At 42.7% G+C, this 21,032-nt stretch overlaps 1 protein-coding gene across 3 annotated transcripts in view; it reads left to right on the top strand.

Moving 5' to 3' along the window:
* Positions 1–21,032, top strand: part of LOC143805159 (metabotropic glutamate receptor 6-like) — a 122,858-nt gene that overhangs the window by 87,244 nt on the left and 14,582 nt on the right. For all 3 annotated transcript variants that reach the window (XM_077284105.1, XM_077284106.1, XM_077284107.1), the window contains 6 exons: positions 939–1,155; positions 1,253–1,388; positions 16,424–16,578; positions 16,667–16,807; positions 19,899–20,099; positions 20,868–21,007. In XM_077284105.1, coding sequence (XP_077140220.1) covers positions 939–1,155; positions 1,253–1,388; positions 16,424–16,578; positions 16,667–16,807; positions 19,899–20,099; positions 20,868–21,007 — 990 coding nt within the window. The remainder of the gene's footprint in view (positions 1–938; positions 1,156–1,252; positions 1,389–16,423; positions 16,579–16,666; positions 16,808–19,898; positions 20,100–20,867; positions 21,008–21,032) is intronic.

Here is a 21,032-nt window from a genome sequence, read left to right as displayed (position 1 = left end):
TCTTCCAGCAGGACAATGACCCCAAACATACTTCAAGACACACCCAGAAATGGATGGAAACAAAGCACTGGAGAGTTCTGAAGTGGCAGCAATGAGACCGGATCTAAATCCCACTGAACACCTATGGAGAGGTCTTAAAATTGCTGTTGGGAGAAGGCACCTTCACATATGAGAGACCTGAAGCAATTTGCAAGAAGAGTGGTCCAAAATTCCAGTTGAGAGGTGTAAGAAGCTTGATGAAAGCGATTGCTTGCAGTTATTTATTCCAAAGGGCGTGCAACCAAATATTAAAGTGAGGGTGCCAACAATTCTGTCCATCCCATTGCTGGTGTTTTGTGTGAAATTATGTCCCATTTACCTTTTTTTTTCTCTGCTTTTGTGTGTTGTTACAATACACACAAGGGAATAAAACATATGTATATCAAAAGATGTCTAATTGTAATAATTTACTGGGAGAAATACTTCATTTTCTGGAACAATTTCAAGGTTGCCAATACTTTCCGCCATGACATTTATTTATATATCAAAATAGCTGAACTGACCCATAGAACAAAGTTACCAGGTCTTTTTTTTTTTTTTACCACAGAGTCGTCGTCTTAACGGAAAAAACGTAGAAATTTCAGTTTAATTCAATTCCCGTTTTCCACTACATTATGTGGTAAAATAGTAATTTTATTTCTACACGCTTTACAAATCAGAATTAATGGTGTCAATTAAAGCTACAACTCCTCCCGCAAAAAAAAAAAAGTCCTCATACGACGGAAAAATAGGTATGGTTCTTGAAAGTATGGGAGAAAAGTTAAAAAATGGCCTATCGCTGAAGCTACTCAAAAAACAGGCTGACCACCGCTGCTCCATTCACTTTTATGGGACTGACAGATGTGGATTTTGTAATGTAGCAACATTTTGTGTCTGACCTTCTGTTCTGTCTTTTTCAGATCCCACAAATAAGTTACGCTTCCACCGCCCCGGAGCTCAGTGACAATAATCGGTATGATTACTTCTCTCGCGTGGTGCCACCTGACTCTTACCAGGCACAAGCCATGGTGGACATCGTTAAGGCACTTGGATGGAACTATGTGTCCACACTGGCATCCGAGGGAAACTATGGAGAAAGTGGAGTAGAAGCCTTTGTACAGATCTCTCGTGAAGCCGGTGTGTTCCCACTAGCTATATAAGAAGACAAGCTAGACTTTATACATAATTCATCATGTAACATATGGACATAACATGTATTTGCTTTATCCTGCAGGGGGTGTTTGTATCGCTCAGTCTATAAAAATCCCACGGGAGCCACGTCCTGGAGAGTTTGACAAAGTAATTCGACGGCTGCTGGAGACTCCTAATGCCAGAGGCATCATTATCTTTGCCAATGAAGATGACATCAAGTTAGTAGTTACGCTGTCCTCTACTGTCAGGTTGATAAGTGTTTGTTATGCCTGTTTGTGGGATAGCAACCAATATGCCCGTCTTTTTAGCACCCAGCAAAATGGTAAATTTGTCATGATATGAAATAATGATGTAACATAGAATGTTTCTGGGGGCATCTACAGTACATTTGCAGTGTGTGTTGTTTGTAGACAGAAAAAAAGTTTGATACCGTGTTAGCCAGTTGAAAAAAGATTGCTCTCAGTGGAAAAAAAACAAAATAATAATCTTGTAGTTATGATACCTTTTATTGGCTAACAAAAATAATGTAAATGATGTTACAAAGCAAGCTTTCAAGACTTCTTGGGTCTCTACCTCAGGCATGGTATGGCAAAGTAAAACCCAATGACAAAAAGACTTACTGGCACTTCCATACTAATGTGACCAGGTGCCAACTAGGGCTAGATACCTCCATATATAATAAACAAAAAAGGTTACACTCTGTAGTGCTAAAGCGCGTCAATGTGAAATATATGAAATATGAATAGCAATACTAGGAAAAAAATGAGACGCTTAGCACATATAATTTTGCCAATTCATGCAAGCCCATCAACCAACGACAAGGTGGTCCCAAAACTGATGGTCCTAACGTATCTAATGTGAGTACCTCTCTAAGACTGAAGTCTGAATTCTTGGGTAAATGTGAAAACATCTCTTTCAAGTCTGATTGGGTAGGCAGGACCCTGCTGCAATTAAAATCCACCACATGCTGAAGTGCTTTAGAGCTACAGATTGCAAATATTGGTTTATTTGTTAAAGTAAAAACCCAAGGCAGAGACAAAATTAACATATACCCTGCTGTAATTAAGTAAAAGCAACAATACATATACATTCATGGCCGAAAGTGTTGACATCCTTGATATTGTTCCAGAATATTAAGTATTTCTCCCAGAAAATCATTGCAATTACACATTTTGTTATGCACGTTTATTTTTGGGGGTATTGGAACAACACAAAGAAAACAGAGAAAAAAAGGCAAATTGGATAAAATTTAACACAAAACCCCCAAAATGGGCTGAACAAATTGATGGAACCTTTCCAAAATTGTGGGTAAAAAACTTTGTTTCAGGCATTAGATGCTTGCTCAAACTCACCTGTGGCAAGTAACAGGTGTGGACAATATGAAAATCACACATGAAACCAGATAAAAAAAGTTCACTCAATATTTGCATTGTGTGTCTGTTTGTGCCACACTTAGCATGGAGAACAGAAAGAGAAGAGAACTGTTTGAGGACTTGAGAACCAAAATTGTTGAAAAATATCAACAATTTCAAGGTTACAAGTCCATCTCCAGAGATCGTGATGTTCCAACATAATCAAGAAGTTTACAGCCCATGGCACTGTAGCTAATCTCCCTGGACGTGAACGGCAGAGAAAAGTTGATGAAAGTTTGCAACACAGGATAGCCCTGATGATGGATCAGCAGTCCAAATCAAGTTCCAAATAAATTCACGCTGTCCTGCAGGCTCAGGGTACATCACCAGTGACAGTGAGAACTATCTGTCGCCATTTGAATGAAATGAAACTCTATGGCAGGAGACCAAGAAGGACCCCACTGCTGACACAGACATAAAAATATATAGAATGCAGTTTGCCAAAATATATGTGATAAAGTCAAAATCCGTCTGGGAAAGCATCTTGTGGACAGATGAGGCCAAGATAGAGCTATTTGGAAAAGCACATAGTTTTACTGACTACAGAAAATGGAATGAGGCCTACAAATAAAATAACACAGTACCTAAAGTCAAGTTTGGTGGCAGTTTAAAGATGTTTTAGGGTTGTTTTGTTGCCTTTGGCAGTGGGTGCCTTGACTGTGTGCAAGGCATCATGAAATCTGAAGATTACCAAAGGATTTTGGGTCGCAATGTAGTGCCAAGTGTCAGAAAGCTGGCTTTGTATCCTAGGTCATGGGTCTTCCAGCAGGACAATGGCCTCAAACATACTCAGGAAGCACCCAGAAATGGATGGAAACAAAGTGCTGGAGAGTTCTGAAGTGGCATCAATGAGTCCGGATTTAAATCCCATTGAACACCTGTGGAGAGATGTTAAAATTGCTGTTGGGAGAGGGCACCTTCACATATGAGAGACCTGGACCAGTTTGTAAGAAGAGTGCTCCAAAATTCCAGTTGAGAGGTGTAAGAAACTTGTTGATGGTTATAGGAAGCGACCGATTGCATTTATTTATTCCAAACAGTGTGCAGCCAAATATTAAGTTGAGGGTGCCAACAATTTTTTATTCAGACCATTTTGGGGGTTTTGTGTATAATTATGCTTAACTTACCTTTTTTCCCCTCTTTTTTTGTGTTGTTCCAATACACATAAAAAGGAAATAAATATGTGTATAACAAAACATCTGTAATAGCAATAAATAGCAATAATTTTCAGGGAGAAATACTTCATTTTCTGGAACAATTTCAAGGGTGCCAACACTTTCGGCCATGACTGTTAATAACGTAAGGTACTTAGTAAACCGTTTTTGATAAAAAAAAGAGTACTAGCCATTCCACCAGCATCAAGGTGTACCCAAATTGGGATCATCCTAACCCCTAGTGTTAAAAACTTACCATGTGTCAAAGTGACGTCAATGTGAATAAGGGCAGAGCAGGACCGTGTCCCCAGTTATATAAACGTTATGTCCACCTCTAAGGAAGGGAGGCCACTCCCGTAACTGCACTAAATGTAGAAACCTGAAATTTAACCCCCAAAAATAATGAACTGGAGTATAAGTTGGTATGCATGTTCACACTGGTCATTAAACAGACAAAACACAAGACAGAAATAAAATGCTGTAGGTAAGTAAGTAACAGTACCTCTGCTGTAGGTAAGTAAGTAAAAGCAATAGTTCATATAAATAACAGAGTACTTAGTAAACATCGTTTTTTTAATCAATAAAAGCGTAAAAGGCATCCCATTTGCTGGTTATCCATTTGTGACCTGGTCCTGCTCTGCCCTTATTCACATTGACGTCACTTCGACACATGGTAAAGTTTTAATACTAGAGGTTAAGATCATCCCGATTCTGGTACACCTCAACACTGGTGGGATGGCTTTTATGCTGCTGTTATATATAAAAAACGGTGCTGACTAAGGCTACTTTCACATTTGCGTTTTAATCTGCAGCGTTTAATCCGCAAACGCAAGGACAAGAAAAACGCAAGAAAACGCGTGTAAACGCAGCGTTCTCAAACCGCATGCGGTTAACGCATGCGGCATTAAAACGCTGCGTTTACGTGCTTTTTTATGCGTTTTTCATGCATTTGCGTTTTTTTTGCGCATGTTGAAAAAATTTACAGGAGAAAAATCTAGATCACAAGAAACAGCCAATGGGACTACAGAGGGCGTGTATTATGGGATATCTATTTAGAGCCCCTAGGACAGCTGAAATCTTCAGATTTTGCTCCTGTATCCTGTGACACGATGGATCTTCACATGGATAGCTTTTACTTCAACCTGGATCTAAGCATCAAGATTTTTCTGGCGTGTGCGTTTGCTTGGGAGCAACAGCGAAACCGTGAAAGACAGAGAAGGACACGGCGTAGGCGTTTTTGGCAACACCCCATTGTAGAACTGCGGGAGAGTCGTGGTGCATATCACACCCTGTATGTCGAGCTCAATGAGAACCCGGAAAAATTCCCGGAATATACCAGGATGTCACAAGATTCTTTCCGGGATTTGCTTGCTCGCATCCAAGGAGCCATCCGGAGACAGGACACACAGCTCCGTCGAGCGATTCCACCAGAGGAACGTCTCCTGGTTACCTTAAGGTACGTAATAATTCTAAACAAATGCTAGTCATAATTATTGCTGGTCTGACATGTATTCTTTTCATTTTTGTAAATTATTTTTTCTTTCTTACAGATTTCTTGCAACTGGAGAGAGCTTGTCATCCCTCCATTTCCAGTACCGCCTTGGAATTTCCACCCTGTCCGGAATAGTTTTTGACACCTGCCGGGCTTTGTGGAACATTCTCCGTTAACAATTTATACCCATACCCACGGAGGACATGTGGATGGAAATTGCTGATAAATTTTGGACTGTGTGTGATTTCCCCAACTGTTTGGGTGCGGTGGATGGGAAGCACATCGGGATTATCAAACCAGCCAGAACGGGATCACAGTTCTTCAACTACAAGAAATATGTTTCAGTAGTTCTCATGGCAATAGCCGATGCGGACTGTCGTTTCCTTGCCGTGGACATTGGTGCTTTTGGCCGTGGCAACGATTCACAGAGTTTTAAAAACTCGGATATGGGCCGACGTGTTTATGGCAAAAATTTTAATTTTCCACAGCCACGACCTCTCCCCAACACTCAAGGCCCACCGCTGCCATTTGTAATGGTTGGGGATGAGGCCTTTCAGATGAGTGAAAATCTCCTGAAGCCCTATTAAAGTCGGGACTTGAACCGCACAAAACGGATCTATAACTACAGACTAACCAGGGCCCGCAGAACAGTAGAGTGTGCCTTTGGGATTATGGTGTCCAAATGGCGCATTCTAGCAACTGCCATAAATCTAAAAATGGAGACAGTGGATGAGGTGGTAAAAGCCTGTGTGGTTCTCCACAATTTCATTCTGGCTAAGGAGCGACCCACCATAGAACTTGATGAACCTGTTGCAAACCCTTTGCCTGATTACCGTCATCACCCGCTGCGGTCAACAGTTGAAGTAGGCCACATGCGGGACCAATTTGCTGCCTTTTTTGATTCTGACATTGGACTGTGTCATGGCAGGACAATATGGTGTAAAATGTCCTGCTGGCTTCGGCTCTGTAAAGTTATGTTTTAAATGTTAATAATGTTTTTTCTAATAAAATAATTGTGTTTTATTTTCTTCACCATGTCTCCTATCTATTTCCTTTACAAGCCACTTTGGGTTTTTGGGCTTAGGTTGTTTACGTCATTGCGTCCTGTCTCGGTTCACCAGTAGCTATTTGCCGCAGACTGTAGAGACGATGGCTGTTTGGTGTCGTCGCATTCGCAGTATTTGTTCAGTACTTAACATCAGTATTTGTAAGCCAAAACCAGGAGTGGTAGTTAAATGCTGAAGTGGTGCATATGTGTTTATTGAACTTTTCCACACATAGTTCCACTCCAGGTTTTGGCTCACAAATAGTGCTGTAAAATACTGTGCAAATACTGACAGTGTGACGGCAGCCTACACAACAGATCTATAGTCATCAAGTCAGGTGTCAGAAATAATGAATTCATGATGCACAAATAAATGGCTCCTGAATTCTTTTTTTCTGACACTTGTCCTGCTGAGTATAGATATGCCTTGTATGACGTACATCGTCCCTTCACTTTGTGTGAAATATATGTAATGTACAAAGAAGATAAAATGGAGGTAATACAAGGCATTTCTCAAATCAGCAGGTCAGGGGTCATAAATAATGATTTTGTGAAGACACGACCTGTTGAGTATAGTTGTGCTGTGTATTACCACCATTTTGTCTTCTGTGTGCGACAAAAAGTCACAGAGTAAACAGAAAGAAGGGGTTTTGGAGAAAATACAAGTGTTATTTTTTGGGTCAACCTCGTATCTCTAAACCAAACACACACAAAGCTTCAGTGTTCTGCTAACTAAGTATTGGAGGTTGCAGGTGGGCCCCAAAAAAGTGTTCTACGCATTTTTTGTTATTGGCACACAGTGTGTGTTGCCCGCGGCGAAATACACAATTAACCAAACCTTATAGGGGCAAAATACAGTTTTATTTTTTAAAACACAAAAAAAAGACATAAAATTAACTGCGCCTGCTTGGGGTTGAGTGACGAAACTGTGGAGTGTCGAGCTGTGAGGTCTGGCTTACTGTCGCCGACATAGGGGTGGCAGGAGAAGGCGCAATAAAACTACTGGGGTCAGGAAATTCGGGGATTGGGTTAGACACATGAGAGAGCTGAGACACACTGGAAGGGTGAGACAAACCAGACATTACAGACACATTGGGAGGTGAGGGGGGAGGGATAGCTATTGTTTTTTTTTTTGGTTTGCCTTTCCCTTTCTTGGGTTGGCACAGCTGTCCTGGGAGCCTCGTTGGGCTCATTGGTATCGGCCTGGCCGTAGTGGCCGACCAGTCACGGTCTGTGTGCCTTTGCAGCGGCAATGTTGTTGTGGTGGCGGGTAACGCCAGGGCAGGGTGCGGCATTGTTGTGGTGGTGGGGAATGCCAGGGCAGGGTCCGGCAGCGGCATTCTTGTGGTGGCGGGGAACGCCAGGGCAGGGTCCGGCAGCGGCATTGTTGTGGTGGCGGGGAACGCCAGGGCAGGGTCCGGCAGCGGCATTCTTGTGGCGGGGAACGCCGGGGCAGGGTCCGGCAGCGGCATTCTTGTGGTGGCGGGGAACGCCAGGGCAGGGTCCGGCAGCGGCATTCTTGTGGTGGCGGGGAACGCCAGGCCAGGGTCCTGCGGCTGCAGCATGGTGGTGGCAGTGGAGGAGGTCCAAGCAGGAGCAGCGGTTGTCATGGTGGTGGCGGTGGGCTGTCCTACTGCACTCGGCATGGTGGTGGTGCTATAGTGGTGTCCGGCAGTGCTTGGAATGGAGGTGGCCGTGCAGTGGTATGCAGCAGAGGTCGGCATTGAGGTAAAGTGTGACAGTGTGGGCACAGGTGGAAATGCCCCCACTGTCTGCTGAAAATACCGACTCTGCTGCATAGCCTGCACGTAAGCAGCATTGCAGGCCTGCATAACACTAATCTGGAGATCGGGACTAAGGTGTTCCGACATGCCCTGTTCTATTTGATTAAAAAAATGATGTGCTGGCTTCTGGAGGTCGGCTTTCACTTGGGCAAGGGCTGTGGTAACCTCCTGGATAAGTGTACTCATATGACTAATGGCAGTATCCAGTCGGTTACCCATCGCCTTGAGTCCCTCGTGGAAGACCGAGCTCAAGTGCAAAAACTCGGGTATGAGTGACCTGTCCGCGGCCCTCTGCCGCTGCCGGGAGGAGCCCATAAAAAATTGGCTAGAGGCAGAGGACTGGGGAAGGGGAACACCTGGTGGACCAGCTTCCTGGTCTCCAGGTTGTGTGGCAGGCCCACTTGCTGCAGCGCTGGAGGATGGCTGGGACGGGTCCGTGGCTGACTGATGAAGGACCGCTCCAGAACCTGGGCCAACAGTGGAGCTCCAAGTGCTGTGAAAAAAGAAAAAAAAAATTAATACCAAACATTTACAAAACGATAACTCCAGAGGAATATAAACATTGAGATTAAGGCAGAGGTCACACTAGCACTATTTGGACTGAATTTTACATCAGAGTTTGAAAGCCAGGAGTACAACAGTAGGAAGAAAAGTTTAATAAAACCATATGCTCTACTTCTGCATGCATCAACCACTCCTTGTTTTGGATTCAAAATACTGATGTAAAATATGAAGAGACGATGGAGGCGATACAAGCCATATCTCTGTACAAGCCATATCTATACTCACCAGGACAAGTGTCAGGAAAAATGAATTCAGGAGCCATTTGCATCATGAATTCATTATTTCTGACACCTGACTTGATGACTACAGATATGTTGTGTAGGCTGCCGTCACACTGTCAGTATTTGCTCAGTATTTCAAATCAGTATTGGTAAGCCAAAACCTGGAGTGGAACTATGTGAGGAAAAGTATTCAAAGAACACGTACCCCACTTCTGCATGTATCAATCACTCATGGTTTTGGTTTCCAAATACTGATTCAAAATATTGACCAAAAAATGCTAGCATTACAAAACTTTTTTTTATTTTTATTTTTTAACCAATATACTTACGTTCTTCATGCAAGGACCGGTCTCAAAAACGCAAGGATGCGGTGGTACTTGTATTTTCGTATCCTTGCTCCAGAACCACTTGGAAGCCGGCTCTCTTGGCGCAGGTCCTTGTTGAAGCGGTCCTTCATCGATCGCCAACGTGTTTTGACTTTTGACACTGTTGACAAAACAAAACATAATAGTTAGGACAATGCTCTTTTGACCGTGGTCACACAACTGTGTGTGCTGAGAAAAAGTAATGACTTTCTATCATACACAGTTGTGTGACCATGGCCAAGGTCTTGGCTGCATCACACTGCATTGCTATACTTACCAAATGCAGAATGGACCCGAGTCGGGGCATTGGCCCAGCCATCCCACAACGCTGTGGCCACCTCATTCCAAAGCCGCCGGATCGTCACGTTGTTGGCGTGCAGTGGATCCCGGGTGTCCCACAACGGGACTCGCTCATGGACCAGGGAGATGAGGTGCTCATTCTCTATGAGGTCCTCATCCCGTTCTGGAACCTTAAAACAAAAAGGACATTAATATTGGAGACATTAACATAAGGAAGACAGAAAACAGAAGCAGAGGAATGGCATGAATATTGAAATTAAAAAAAACAATAGTGCTGAAGCAAAAGGGAAAGAAAGAGAGAAGTAGAAAGAAATGAAGATTCAAGAATTGTAAAATGAGGATACAATAAACAGTCAGCCAGGTATACTTAGACGCTGCGGCCGTGCCACCCGACCGTGACTACGCTGCTCCTGCCAGGTCTCCTGCCCAGTCTCTTCCGCTGTAGAAGAAGTGGTCTGAAAAAAGGAAAATATACATTGTCATATGTGTAGATGTGACACTGAATACTTACCAATCTGAGGAGGTGAATACTCACTTCGCTGACATGTTCCCCTTGTGCAAGCCCAGGCGTTTGCTCATCACCAGAAGAAGAAGAAGACATTCTGATGCGTGCAGAAAGAAAGAAATGGCAGAAATTAGGACATGTAGAGAAAGAAAATTGAAAAGAAAGGCATTGGATAGGATATACTCACATTGTTCAGAGGCTTGTTTGCTGCTCCAAGGGGTTGTGGGGCGTCTCGTCTGCAAGGCAGTCTGCTGAGTAGTGACCTGCAAATGTCCACTACCTCCCTTTATCACCTTGTATGTGGGGGGTGGCTTATCAGTGTCTAGACATGTTTTTCTCAATTGAAACGCATGCGTTGAAAAACGCAACCAAACGCATGTGCTGAAAAACGCATGCGTTTACATAGACTACAATGCGTTTTTTGGGCGCAAACCTTACGCAATCGACCGCATACGTTTCCAGGCGGCAAATTGACGCCTCTAAAAATTACTACATGTTGCATTTCCGCGCCCAGACGCAGACGACTAGACGACGCATGCGTCGTCAAACGCGGCAAAACGCGAACACACAAAAACGCATGCGTTCCTAATGTTATTTATAGGAATACACAACGCATGTGGATATTTGCGGAAGAAACGCTGCGGACACAACCGCAAATGTGAAAGCGGCCTAAGTGCCCAATGTTATTTATATGCACTATTGCTTTTACTTACAGCAGGGAATATTTTAATTTTGCTTCTGGCTTGGGTTTTGTCTGTTTAATGGCCAGTGTGAACATGTTCATATTTTGCATGCATACCAACATATACTCCAGTTCATTTTTTTCGGTTATGGCATAACAAAGTATCTGAATAAAACGCAAATTACATACACAAAAAGAGCAGAGGCATAGCATAATACATGGACATACAGTACAAACCAAAAGTCTGGGCACACCTTCTCATTTAAAGATTTTTCTGTATTTTCAGGACTATGAAAATTGTACATTCACACTGAAGGCATCAAAACTATGAATTAACACATGTGGAATTATATACTTAACAAAAAAGTGTGAAACAACTGAAAACATGTCTTATATTCTAGGTTCTTCAAAGTAGCCACCTTTTGCTTTGATGATTGCTTTGCACACTCTTGGCATTCTCTTGATGAGCATCAAGAGGTAGTCACCAGAAATGGTCTTCCAACAATCTTGAAGGAGTTCCCAGAGATGCTTAGCACTTGTTGGCCCTTCACTCTGCGGTCCAGCTCACCCCAAACCATCTCGATTGGGTTCAGGTCTGGTGACTGTGGAGGCCAGGTCAGATGGCGTAGCACCCCATCACTCTCCTTCTTGGTCAAATAGCCAGCCTGGAGGTGTGTTTCGGGTCATTGTCCTGTTGAAAAATAAATGATGGTCCAACTAAATGCAATAGCATGTCGCTGCAAGATGCTGTGGTAGCCATGCTGGTTCAGTATGCCTTCAATTTTGAATAAATCCCCAACAGTGTCACCAGCAAAGCACCCCCACACTATCACACCTCCTCCTCCATGCTTCACGGTGGGAACCAGGCATGTAGAGTCCATCCGTTCACCTTTTCTGCGTCGCACAAAGACACGGTGGTTGGAACCAAAGATCTCAAATTTGGACTCATCAGACCAAAGCACAGATTTCCACTGGTCTAATGTCCATTCGTTGTGTTCTTTAGCCCAAAAAAGTCTCTTCTGCTTCTTGCCTGTCCTTAGCTGTGGTTTCCTAGCAGCTATTTTACCATGAAGGCCTGCTGCACAAAGTCTCCTCTTAACAGTTATTGTATAGAAGTGTCTGCTGCTAGAACTCTGTATGGCATTGACCTGGTCTCTAATCTGAGCTGCTGTTAACCTGCGATTTCTGAGGCTAGTGACTCGGATAAACTTCTCCTCAGAAGCAGAGGTGACTCTTGGTCTTCCTTTCCTGGGGCGGTCCTCATGTGAGCCAGTTTCTTTGTAGCGCTTGATGGTTTTTGCCACTGCACTTGGTGACACTTTCGAAGTTTTCCCAATTTTTCAGACTGACTGACCTTCATTTCTTAAAGTAATGATGGCCACTAGTTTTTCTTTACTTAGCTGCTTTTTTCTTGCCATAATGCAAATTCTAACAGTCTATTCAGTAGGACTATCAGCTGTGTATCCAGCAGACTTCTGCACAACACGCGTGACCGCGACGTCATTGCAGGTCCTACGCTCAATGCATTCTTAGGAACGGTGGCTGCCGCTTGCACCGCTGAGAGCCAGAGGCCGTCGGAGGGTGAGTATATCCATATTTTTTATTTTTATTCTTTTTTTTTACATGAATATGGATCCCAGGGCCTGAAGGAGAGTCTCCTTTCCTTCAGACCCTGGGAACCATCCAGGATCGCTCCATGCACACGCCGTACCCGGCGTATAAGACGACCCCCAACTTTTGAGACAATTTTCAGGGGTTAAAAAGTCGTCTTATACGCCGGAAAATACGGTATATAATTCCACATGTGTTAATTCATAGTTTTGATGCCTTCAGTGTGAATGTACAATTTTAGTCATGAAAATACAGAAAAATCTTTAAATGAGATGGTGTGTCCAAACTTTTGGTCTGTACTGTATAAATAAACAAACTGAGCTCAGACAATGAATCTTTAATTGGATTGGATTAGTGGTGTGAAAGTTTTACAGTTCCAATATCCAAGTAAAGGTACCGTCACATTAAGCGACGCTGCAGCGATATAGACAACGATGCCGATCGCTGCAGCGTCGCTGTTTCGTCATTGTGTGGTCGCTGGAGAGCTGTCACACAGACAGCTCTCCAGCGACCAACGATGCCGAAGTCCCCGGGTAACCAGGGTAAACATCGGGTTACTAAGCGCAGGGCCGCGCTTAGTAACCCGATGTTTACCCTGGTTACCAGTGTAAATGTAAAAAAAAAAAAACACTACATACTTACATTCCGGTGTCTGTCGCGTCCCCCGGCGTCCGCTTCCCTGCACTGTGTAAGCGCCGGCCGTAAAGCAGAGCGGTGACGTCACCGCTGTGCTCTGCTTTACGGCCGGCCGGCCGGCACTGACACAGTGCAGGGAAGCCGACGCTGGGGGACGCGACAGACACCGGAATGTAAGTATGTAGTGTTTTTTTTTTACATTTACAATGGTAACCAGGGTAAATATCGGGTTACTAAGCGCGGCCCTGCGCTTAGTAACCTGATGTTTACCCTGGTTACCAGTGAAGACATCGCTGAATCAGCGTCACACTCGCCGACTCAGCGATGTCAGCGGGTGAGCCAGCGACGAAATAAGGTGCTGGCCTTCTAGCTCCGACCAACGATGTCACAGCAGGATCCTGATCGCTGCTGCGTGTCAAACACAACGATATCGCTATCCAGGACGCTGCAACGTCACGGATCGCTATCGTTATCGTTGTTAAGTTGTTCAGTGTGAAGGTACCTTTAGATCAATGGCCTGGTGCCCTCACTGTCTCTGGAGCAGATTCCGCAGATTCTGTAGTAAGTCATAAATCCTCCTCACAGATTGTCAGGTGTGGAGGAAATCAAAGACTCTTAATAAGTTTGTATTCCCAGACCCTTCAATGTTTTTGTGATTTGAAGTTTCCATTTAATATGACAACTTTCATATTGTTTACGTTGTGTCCTGGACCACAGAAATATTTGGCCACAGGTAAATGTTAATTTTGCTGGTAATCGTGTGGCGATGAGACCTCATTCTTGTCCTTAGTTTCTGTCCTGTTTCTCCCAACATATCGTGTCTTTGTCCATATCCTCTCTTTGGTCTCTGCTAGTGATGGGCGAGTGTGCTCGCCACTGCTCGATACTCGTCCGAGTATCTCTCTGCCTCCCCTCTTTCCACCTCAGCTGCCAAGTAAAAGTCTGCCGGAAAAATACTTGACGGCTTCATTGACATGCATTATGCTCGGTAATCAAATCGGGCAGCCGAGCAGTCCAGTGTGCTCGATTCGAGTACGAAGCCTCCAAGCAGCTTACTGCTCACTCATCACTAGTCTCTACATGAGTACAGGTTTTGCAGCTCTTCCCATTGCATGGATAAGTTCCTCTTTGGATATCCAAGGGCATGGAACTTCGGATCATGATATTTCTTAAGTTAGGAGGTTGCCTGTAGCATAACAAGAGGGTCTTTGAATATTGTTTTTAGCCGGTTATCCTTGTGTAGGATATGATGAAGTTTTTTAGCAATTTTTCTCAGTACCTCTAGCTGTGTGTTGTAGGTCACCACCAGCGGTACATGATTATTTTTCTTTTTCTCTCTGTATTGAAGTATTTGACTTCTAGAGATCCTTGTGGCTCTATATATCTGATAATCAATGGAGGTGGGGTGGTAGGCTTGGTTTAAAAATGTCTTTTTAATACAGGTATGTAAAAAAAAAAAAAAACACTATGAAGCACACCGGCGCTCCCCGAAAAGAATAGAATGTGATATAGGTACAGCTGCAGGTGCCTAGACAGCTTCTGCGCTCAGTCTGTCAGTGCTAGGAGAGGTAAACAAAATTGCAATGAAGGTCACCGCGCTACCCTATGTAAAATAGGATATGTGAGAGATTGAAAAGAGTCGTTTCTATGTGAACCTTTGAGGCTAAAATGCAAAACAAGGTGCAACAGATCATGTGTGGCCAGTCTGCAATAGATAATCTGACTGTTAGTTACTGCCAGACGCTGGCAATCTAGATCATGTGCCAGAGAAAAGTGGTACAATTTGTCCCGATCACAAAAAAAAATACAAAAGAGAAGGAGCACTTACTGGTACAGCGTGGTTGCGATGCCAGTGCTGTGTCTTTTTGGCGTCATACCATGCCGGTAGAGAGGACAGCAAGCTGGTTCCTAGTGCATAGTGGTGACTGCAGCTTGAGTCAAGTACATGTATGCGCTGCTGCGTGAAACCTATGAGCGTGCAGTACCTCCGTGAATGTAGTCCGAAGGTGAAGAGTTCAAGCGGCGATGCAAAGTGAGTAAAGGTCTGGGGAGCGTCCAGTAAGTGCTCCTTCTCTTTTGTATTTTTTTTTGTGATCGGGACAAATTATACTACTTTTCTCTGGCACATGATCTAGATTGGCAGCGTCTGGCAGTAACTGACAATCAGATTATCTATTGCAGACTGGCCACACGATCTGTTGCACCTTGTTTTGCATTTTAGCCTCAAAGGTTCACATAGAAACGACTATTTTCTATCTCTCACATATCCTATTTTACATAGGGTAGCGCGGTGACCTTCGTTGCAATTTTAATATGGGTATGTGTCCATCCCTGATCGTTAAGCTAGAACAGATACAGTTATATCTAAGGGTCTGGCTGTAGACTATGAACTTTTTAATGTGTTTCGGGTGGAAGATGTCCCATCTGAGTTTTTTTGGGACCGTCAATTGGTTTCCGATACACCGATGTCTGGATTTAACCATTTTGGAATTTTATGGTGGTATCCAGGAAGTTGATTTTTGAGTGGTCCAATATCAAGTTTAAGGTGGGAGGAAATGTATTGAATTTGTCATGGAATTTTAGAAGTTCTTGTTCAGACTCAGTCCAGATTATTAAGATGTCATCGATGTAACGGAATTAGACCAAAGGTCTGATGGAGCAGGATGCTAAAAATTCATTTTCCAGTTTAGCCATTAATAGGTTGGCATACTTGGGTGCCATTTTGCTGCCCATAACAGTTCCTATGCATTGCAGCTATAGCTCCTCGCTGAAAGAGAAAAAGTTATGTGTGAGGATAAATCTGGTGAGTCTTAATCCAGAGTCTAGAAGGCATCCCATTAGCTTCAAGAAACATTTGTCAAGCGGACAGTCCATTTTCATGTGTGATGTTAGAATATAGGGATGGTGGCTAAGGTGGTACTCTTGGGGAGATGACCTATTGTAGATAGCTTTTTGTAAAAGGTCCATATTAAGACTAACCAGATTTATCCTCACACATAACTGTAGGAAAACTTTCAAACCACTAATCTAATCTAATGAAGGATTCATTCTAAGAGCTCAGTTTGGTTATTTAATTGTCCGTTGATTACGCTATGCCTCTGCTCATTCTGTGTATGTATTTGTGTTTCTTCAAATTCATTATACCATGTCTGATGAAGAGACCTAGGAAGTCTCAAAAGCTTGCCTTGTAACATCATTTATTTTATTTTTGTTCACCATTAAAAGGTATAATAACTACTAGATTATTATTTTGTTTTTCCCAGTGGGATCAATCTGTGTGTACACAGGGCATGTGCTGCCGATAATATGATGCTATATGGGCGCAGGACCAGCATATCAGCTATGTATCTCTTCCCATCACGTATTTAATGGCCTGTCTATACAGGCCACTACACGTCCAGCAATCAACTTTAATGTAGTCAATTTGCACAGATCATGTCTGAATTCACCTCTAGCTGAAATAATAATTTTTATTCACGTAGACGCGTTCTAGAAGCAGCCCAGCGAGCCAACCAGACAGGTCATTTTTTGTGGGTGGGTTCAGACAGCTGGGGATCCAAGACCTCTCCTGTCCTGAGTCTGGAAGAAGTTGCTGAAGGTGCTGTGACTATTCTGCCAAAAAGAGCATCTATTGATGGTCAGTAGCCATTGTCCCTGTGACTTTATCAATAAATTCTTTATTTCTCTTGATTATCATCTCTAAACATTTTTTTTTCCGTTTTTAGGATTTGATCAGTATTTTATCAGCCGGACGCTGGAGAACAATCGACGTAATATATGGTTTGCAGAATTTTGGGAAGATGATTTTAAATGCAAACTGACTCGATCTGCTGCTCAAACTGAAGAGACCAGGCGAAAATGCACCGGTATTTTTATGTTTATTTTAAGGCATGCAATAGGTGCAGAATTGGATTGTCCCCCTGTCGGCATTAATACTGATGTGCTTACATTGATCATGGGGGTCGGACCTGGTAATCCTCACCTAAAACAGAGCAAGTTATTTAGCAAACTTTATATTTTATAAGATGTGTCCGTAATCATAACAACAGAGTTTACTGTGCAATTAAAAGTGGCTACATACAGGTGCTTCTCACAAAATTAGAATATCATCAAAAAGTTAATTTATTTCAGTTCTTCAATACAAAAAGTGAAACTCGTATATTAAAAAAAAGTCATTACAAACAAAGTGATCTATATCAAGTGTTAATTTCTGTTAATGTTGATGATTATGGCTTACAGCCAATGAAAACTCAGAAGTCATTATCTCAGTAAATTAGAATAATTTATAACACCAGCTGAAAAATGATTTTGAAATCCGAAATGTTGGCCTACTGAAATGTATGTTCAGTAAATGCACTCAGTACTTGGTCGTGGCTCCTTTTCCATCAATCACTGCATCAATGCGGTGTGGCATGGAGGCGATCAGCCTGTGGCACTGCTGAGGTGTTATGGAAGCCCAGGTTGCTTTGATAGCAGCCTTCAGCTCGTCTGCATTGTTGGGTCTGGTGTCTCATCTTCCTCTTGACAATACTCCATAGATTCTCTATGGGGTTAAGGTCAGGTGAGTTTGCTGCCAATCAAGCACAGTGATACTGTTGTTTTTAAACCAGGTATTAGTACTTTTGGCAGTGTGGACAGGTGCCCAGTGCTGCTGGAGAATGACATTTCCATCTCCAAAAAGCTTGTCAGCAGAGGGAAGCATAAAGTGATCTAAAATTTCCTGGTAGACGGCTGCGCTGACTTTGGTCTTGATAAAACACAGTGGACCTACACCAGCAGATGACATGGCTCCCCAAACCATCACTGATTGTGGAAACTTCCCACTAGACCTCCAGTAGCTTGGAATGTGGCCTCTCCACTCTTCCTCCAGACTCTGGGACCTTGATTTCCAAGGTCTAGTGTGAAGTTTCCACAATCAGTGATAGTTCGGGGAGTCATGTCATCTGCTGGTGTAGGTCCAACTGTGTTTTATCAAGACCAAAGTCAGCGCAGCCGTCTACCAGGAAATTTTAGAGCACTTCATGCTTCTCTCTGCCGTCAAGCTTTTTGGAGAAAGAAATGTCATTCTCCAGAAGGACTTGGCACCTGTCCACACTGCCAAAAGTACCAATACCTGGTTTACAAAGAACAGTATCACTGTGCTTGATTGGCAGCAAACTCACCTGACCTTAACCCCATAGAGAATTTATGGGGTATTGTCAAGAGGAAGATGAGAGACACCGGACCCCACAATGCAGATGAACTGAGGGCTGCTATCAAAGCAACCTGGGCTTCTATAACCCCTCAGCAGTGCTACAGGCTGATCGCCTCCATGCCACACAGCATTGATGCAGTAATTGATGCAAAAGGAGCCCCGACCAAGTACTGAGTGCATTTACTGAACATACATTTCAGTAGGCCAACATTTCGTATTTTAAAATCATTTTTCAAGCTGGTGTTATAAATTATTCTAATTTACTGAGATAATGACTTCTGGGTTTTCATTGGCTGTAAGCCATAATCATCAACATTAACAGAAATTAACACTTGATATAGATCACTTTGTTTGTAATGACTCTACATAATATATGAGTTTCACTTTTCGTATTGAATAACTTAAATTAACTTTTTGATGATATTCTAATTTTGTGAGAAGCACTTGTACATGCTCCGCATAGCTGCAGATTGGACCTCAGGACCAGGTATGAGTCAGTGACATATACATAGATCAAAGTGACTTAAATGATTAAAGGATATGAACACCTTTTTTAAAATATTTTTTCTTTAAATGCAAGTAATTTGGGGCGAAAAATTAGTTTTGAATTTGGGTTTAAGTAAATATTTTGCACAATTTGCCTTCTATGGCCTTGTGTTGCATAGTCTATTGCTGGCTGGAGATTTAATTGAATGAGAATCCGTCAGTGAGCTCGTTCTGACAAGGAGTTTGTAACTATTTTTTTTCCGAGCGCTTCCTAGATGAGTTATGACCACATTAAAGTTCAGCTCAGCATTGATGTGGTCACAAAATCAGCTGACAGGATCTCAGCAAAAGGCAGAGGATAGACTTACAAATTCCCATTTAGAATGAGTTGCCTGGATGATTCTCAGTTAATTTATTCTGCAGCCAGCAACAAGTAGAGAAAATAGAACCTGGAAAAAAAACCAATGTAACATTTTTCATGAAAATTACTTTTTGCCCCAAATTAGATTTGCTGCATACTGAATTGCAGTAATATCGGCATCCCAGCTTTGCTTTTAATTAGCCATTGTGGTCTGATGTCACACTACACCGACAACGCCATGCCAGGCTGGCTAATAGAAAGAGAAGTCACGAATGCCATCAGGTAGGAGGCCATTCTCTACAGATTACGGATGTGGCTGATGAACCTGGTCCTATGATTCAATTTTTTAAAGACCTAATAATCTTTTTAAGAAATTATGGCATTAAGATAATTGTACATATGATGTACGGACAGAAGTCTCAGTAATATCATATTGGTAAAAAATGAGACAAGGGTCAATTTGAGAAAAACGAATGTGCCACATTCCCTTTCATCTCGTTTTCCTTTGTGGTCATCATTGTTCACTTCCGATAATGGTCTTTTTGAAGATGTCTGAAAAGGACTGGTGGGCAAGGAAGTGATAACTTGTGGCTTTGAAGGTGGTTGTCCAAAAATTAAAAATATTTATCAACTTTGTTAAAGCAGCATAGGATAACCAAAGTGTCCTGCCCAGTAAATCCAGCTGGCATAACGTAATATAGGATGGATGTGAGCTGTGCCCCAAAAGTAGCATGAACTCTGATAAATTCTAGATTCCATGGTCTTGTATGTTACAGAAAATATGAATTTTGAGGGGTCTTCACTTTTCCCAGCGCATGTTGATCAGAGTAAAGGAGCCATCTCAAGGAGGTGAAGATAGCGCTCATTATTTCTAATGTCCATTCAACCAGTGGCTTATTTTTTTTTTTTATTGCAGGAGAGGAGAGGATTGCCAAAGACTCCATTTATGAACAAGAAGGAAAAGTCCAGTTTGTCATTGATGCAGTGTATGCCATGGCTCACGCCTTACACAATATGCACATCGACCTTTGTGCTGGAAGCCTTGGGGTCTGTGACCGTATGGACCCAGTGGACGGACGGCTGCTCTTACAGTACATCCGCAGAGTTAATTTTAATGGCAAGAATCAGTCTATCATTCCTTGTACTTGTATCTTTAATTGATAGTTGCGGCGTGTGAGAGTGGGGCTGGAAACGTTTTGGCCCATGGGGAAGGGTAATCGGATATTATCCACCCAAGTTAATGCAGTAACAGCTCCATAATTACAACAGAAGACTCTTAAGGGACAGCATTAGTCCTTGGCTGAGATTGCTTTCTTGACCGTAGTGGGTTTGTTATTAGTACCGAGGGCGCCACTGGCGTCTTCTGATTTCCAACCATTATTTGTACAAGTGTGACCCTAAGGGCAAATGATGTTCACCTTGCCACTTATTTCACAGATGTTTTATGAAATCTTAGTCCTCCTGTTCTATTTGCCCCAAGTATAGAAACTAACATTGGATCCAACCGCCTAAGTCGTTCCTTCCTGACATATGGTAAATAATATCGAAAATCAGGCCGGATTCCACTGGTTGTGTATGAACCGGCCGCAGGTGTTCAGACCCAAACAAACAGCCTCATAGGTGAATATATGGCTGAAAGTTTGGGATAGGAGACCGACAGAAAGTCCAAAAATGACATTAAATCAGGCACCAAGAGTTCAATTTCCTGCCAGCGCCTCCACAGGGGAAATAAAGCATTTCACAGTTTCCATTAAATCAGCGCAGCCCCTTTATATACTGGTCATTTTCTTTATTTTAAGTTGAAATACTTGTTTTTAATATTGTACGTCTTCTCAATGCTTTCGATAGAGAATAACATATTGATCCTATTTCTTCTGCTGTATAGGAAGTGCTGGAACACCGGTGATGTTCAATGAAAATGGTGATGCACCTGGGCGCTATGACATTTTCCAGTATCAGATGACAAATTCTTCTGTTCCTTCCTACAGAGTGATAGGACAGTGGACGGAGTACTTACGGCTCAATGTGAGTGCTATTTTACTGCTGTTAC

This window comes from Ranitomeya variabilis, chromosome 2, assembly GCF_051348905.1.
Source record: "Ranitomeya variabilis isolate aRanVar5 chromosome 2, aRanVar5.hap1, whole genome shotgun sequence".
In the NCBI taxonomy this organism is placed as follows: Eukaryota; Metazoa; Chordata; class Amphibia; order Anura; family Dendrobatidae; genus Ranitomeya; species Ranitomeya variabilis.
The sequence above is the reverse complement of the archived record's forward strand: the minus strand, read 5'-3'. Positions and strand labels throughout refer to the sequence as shown.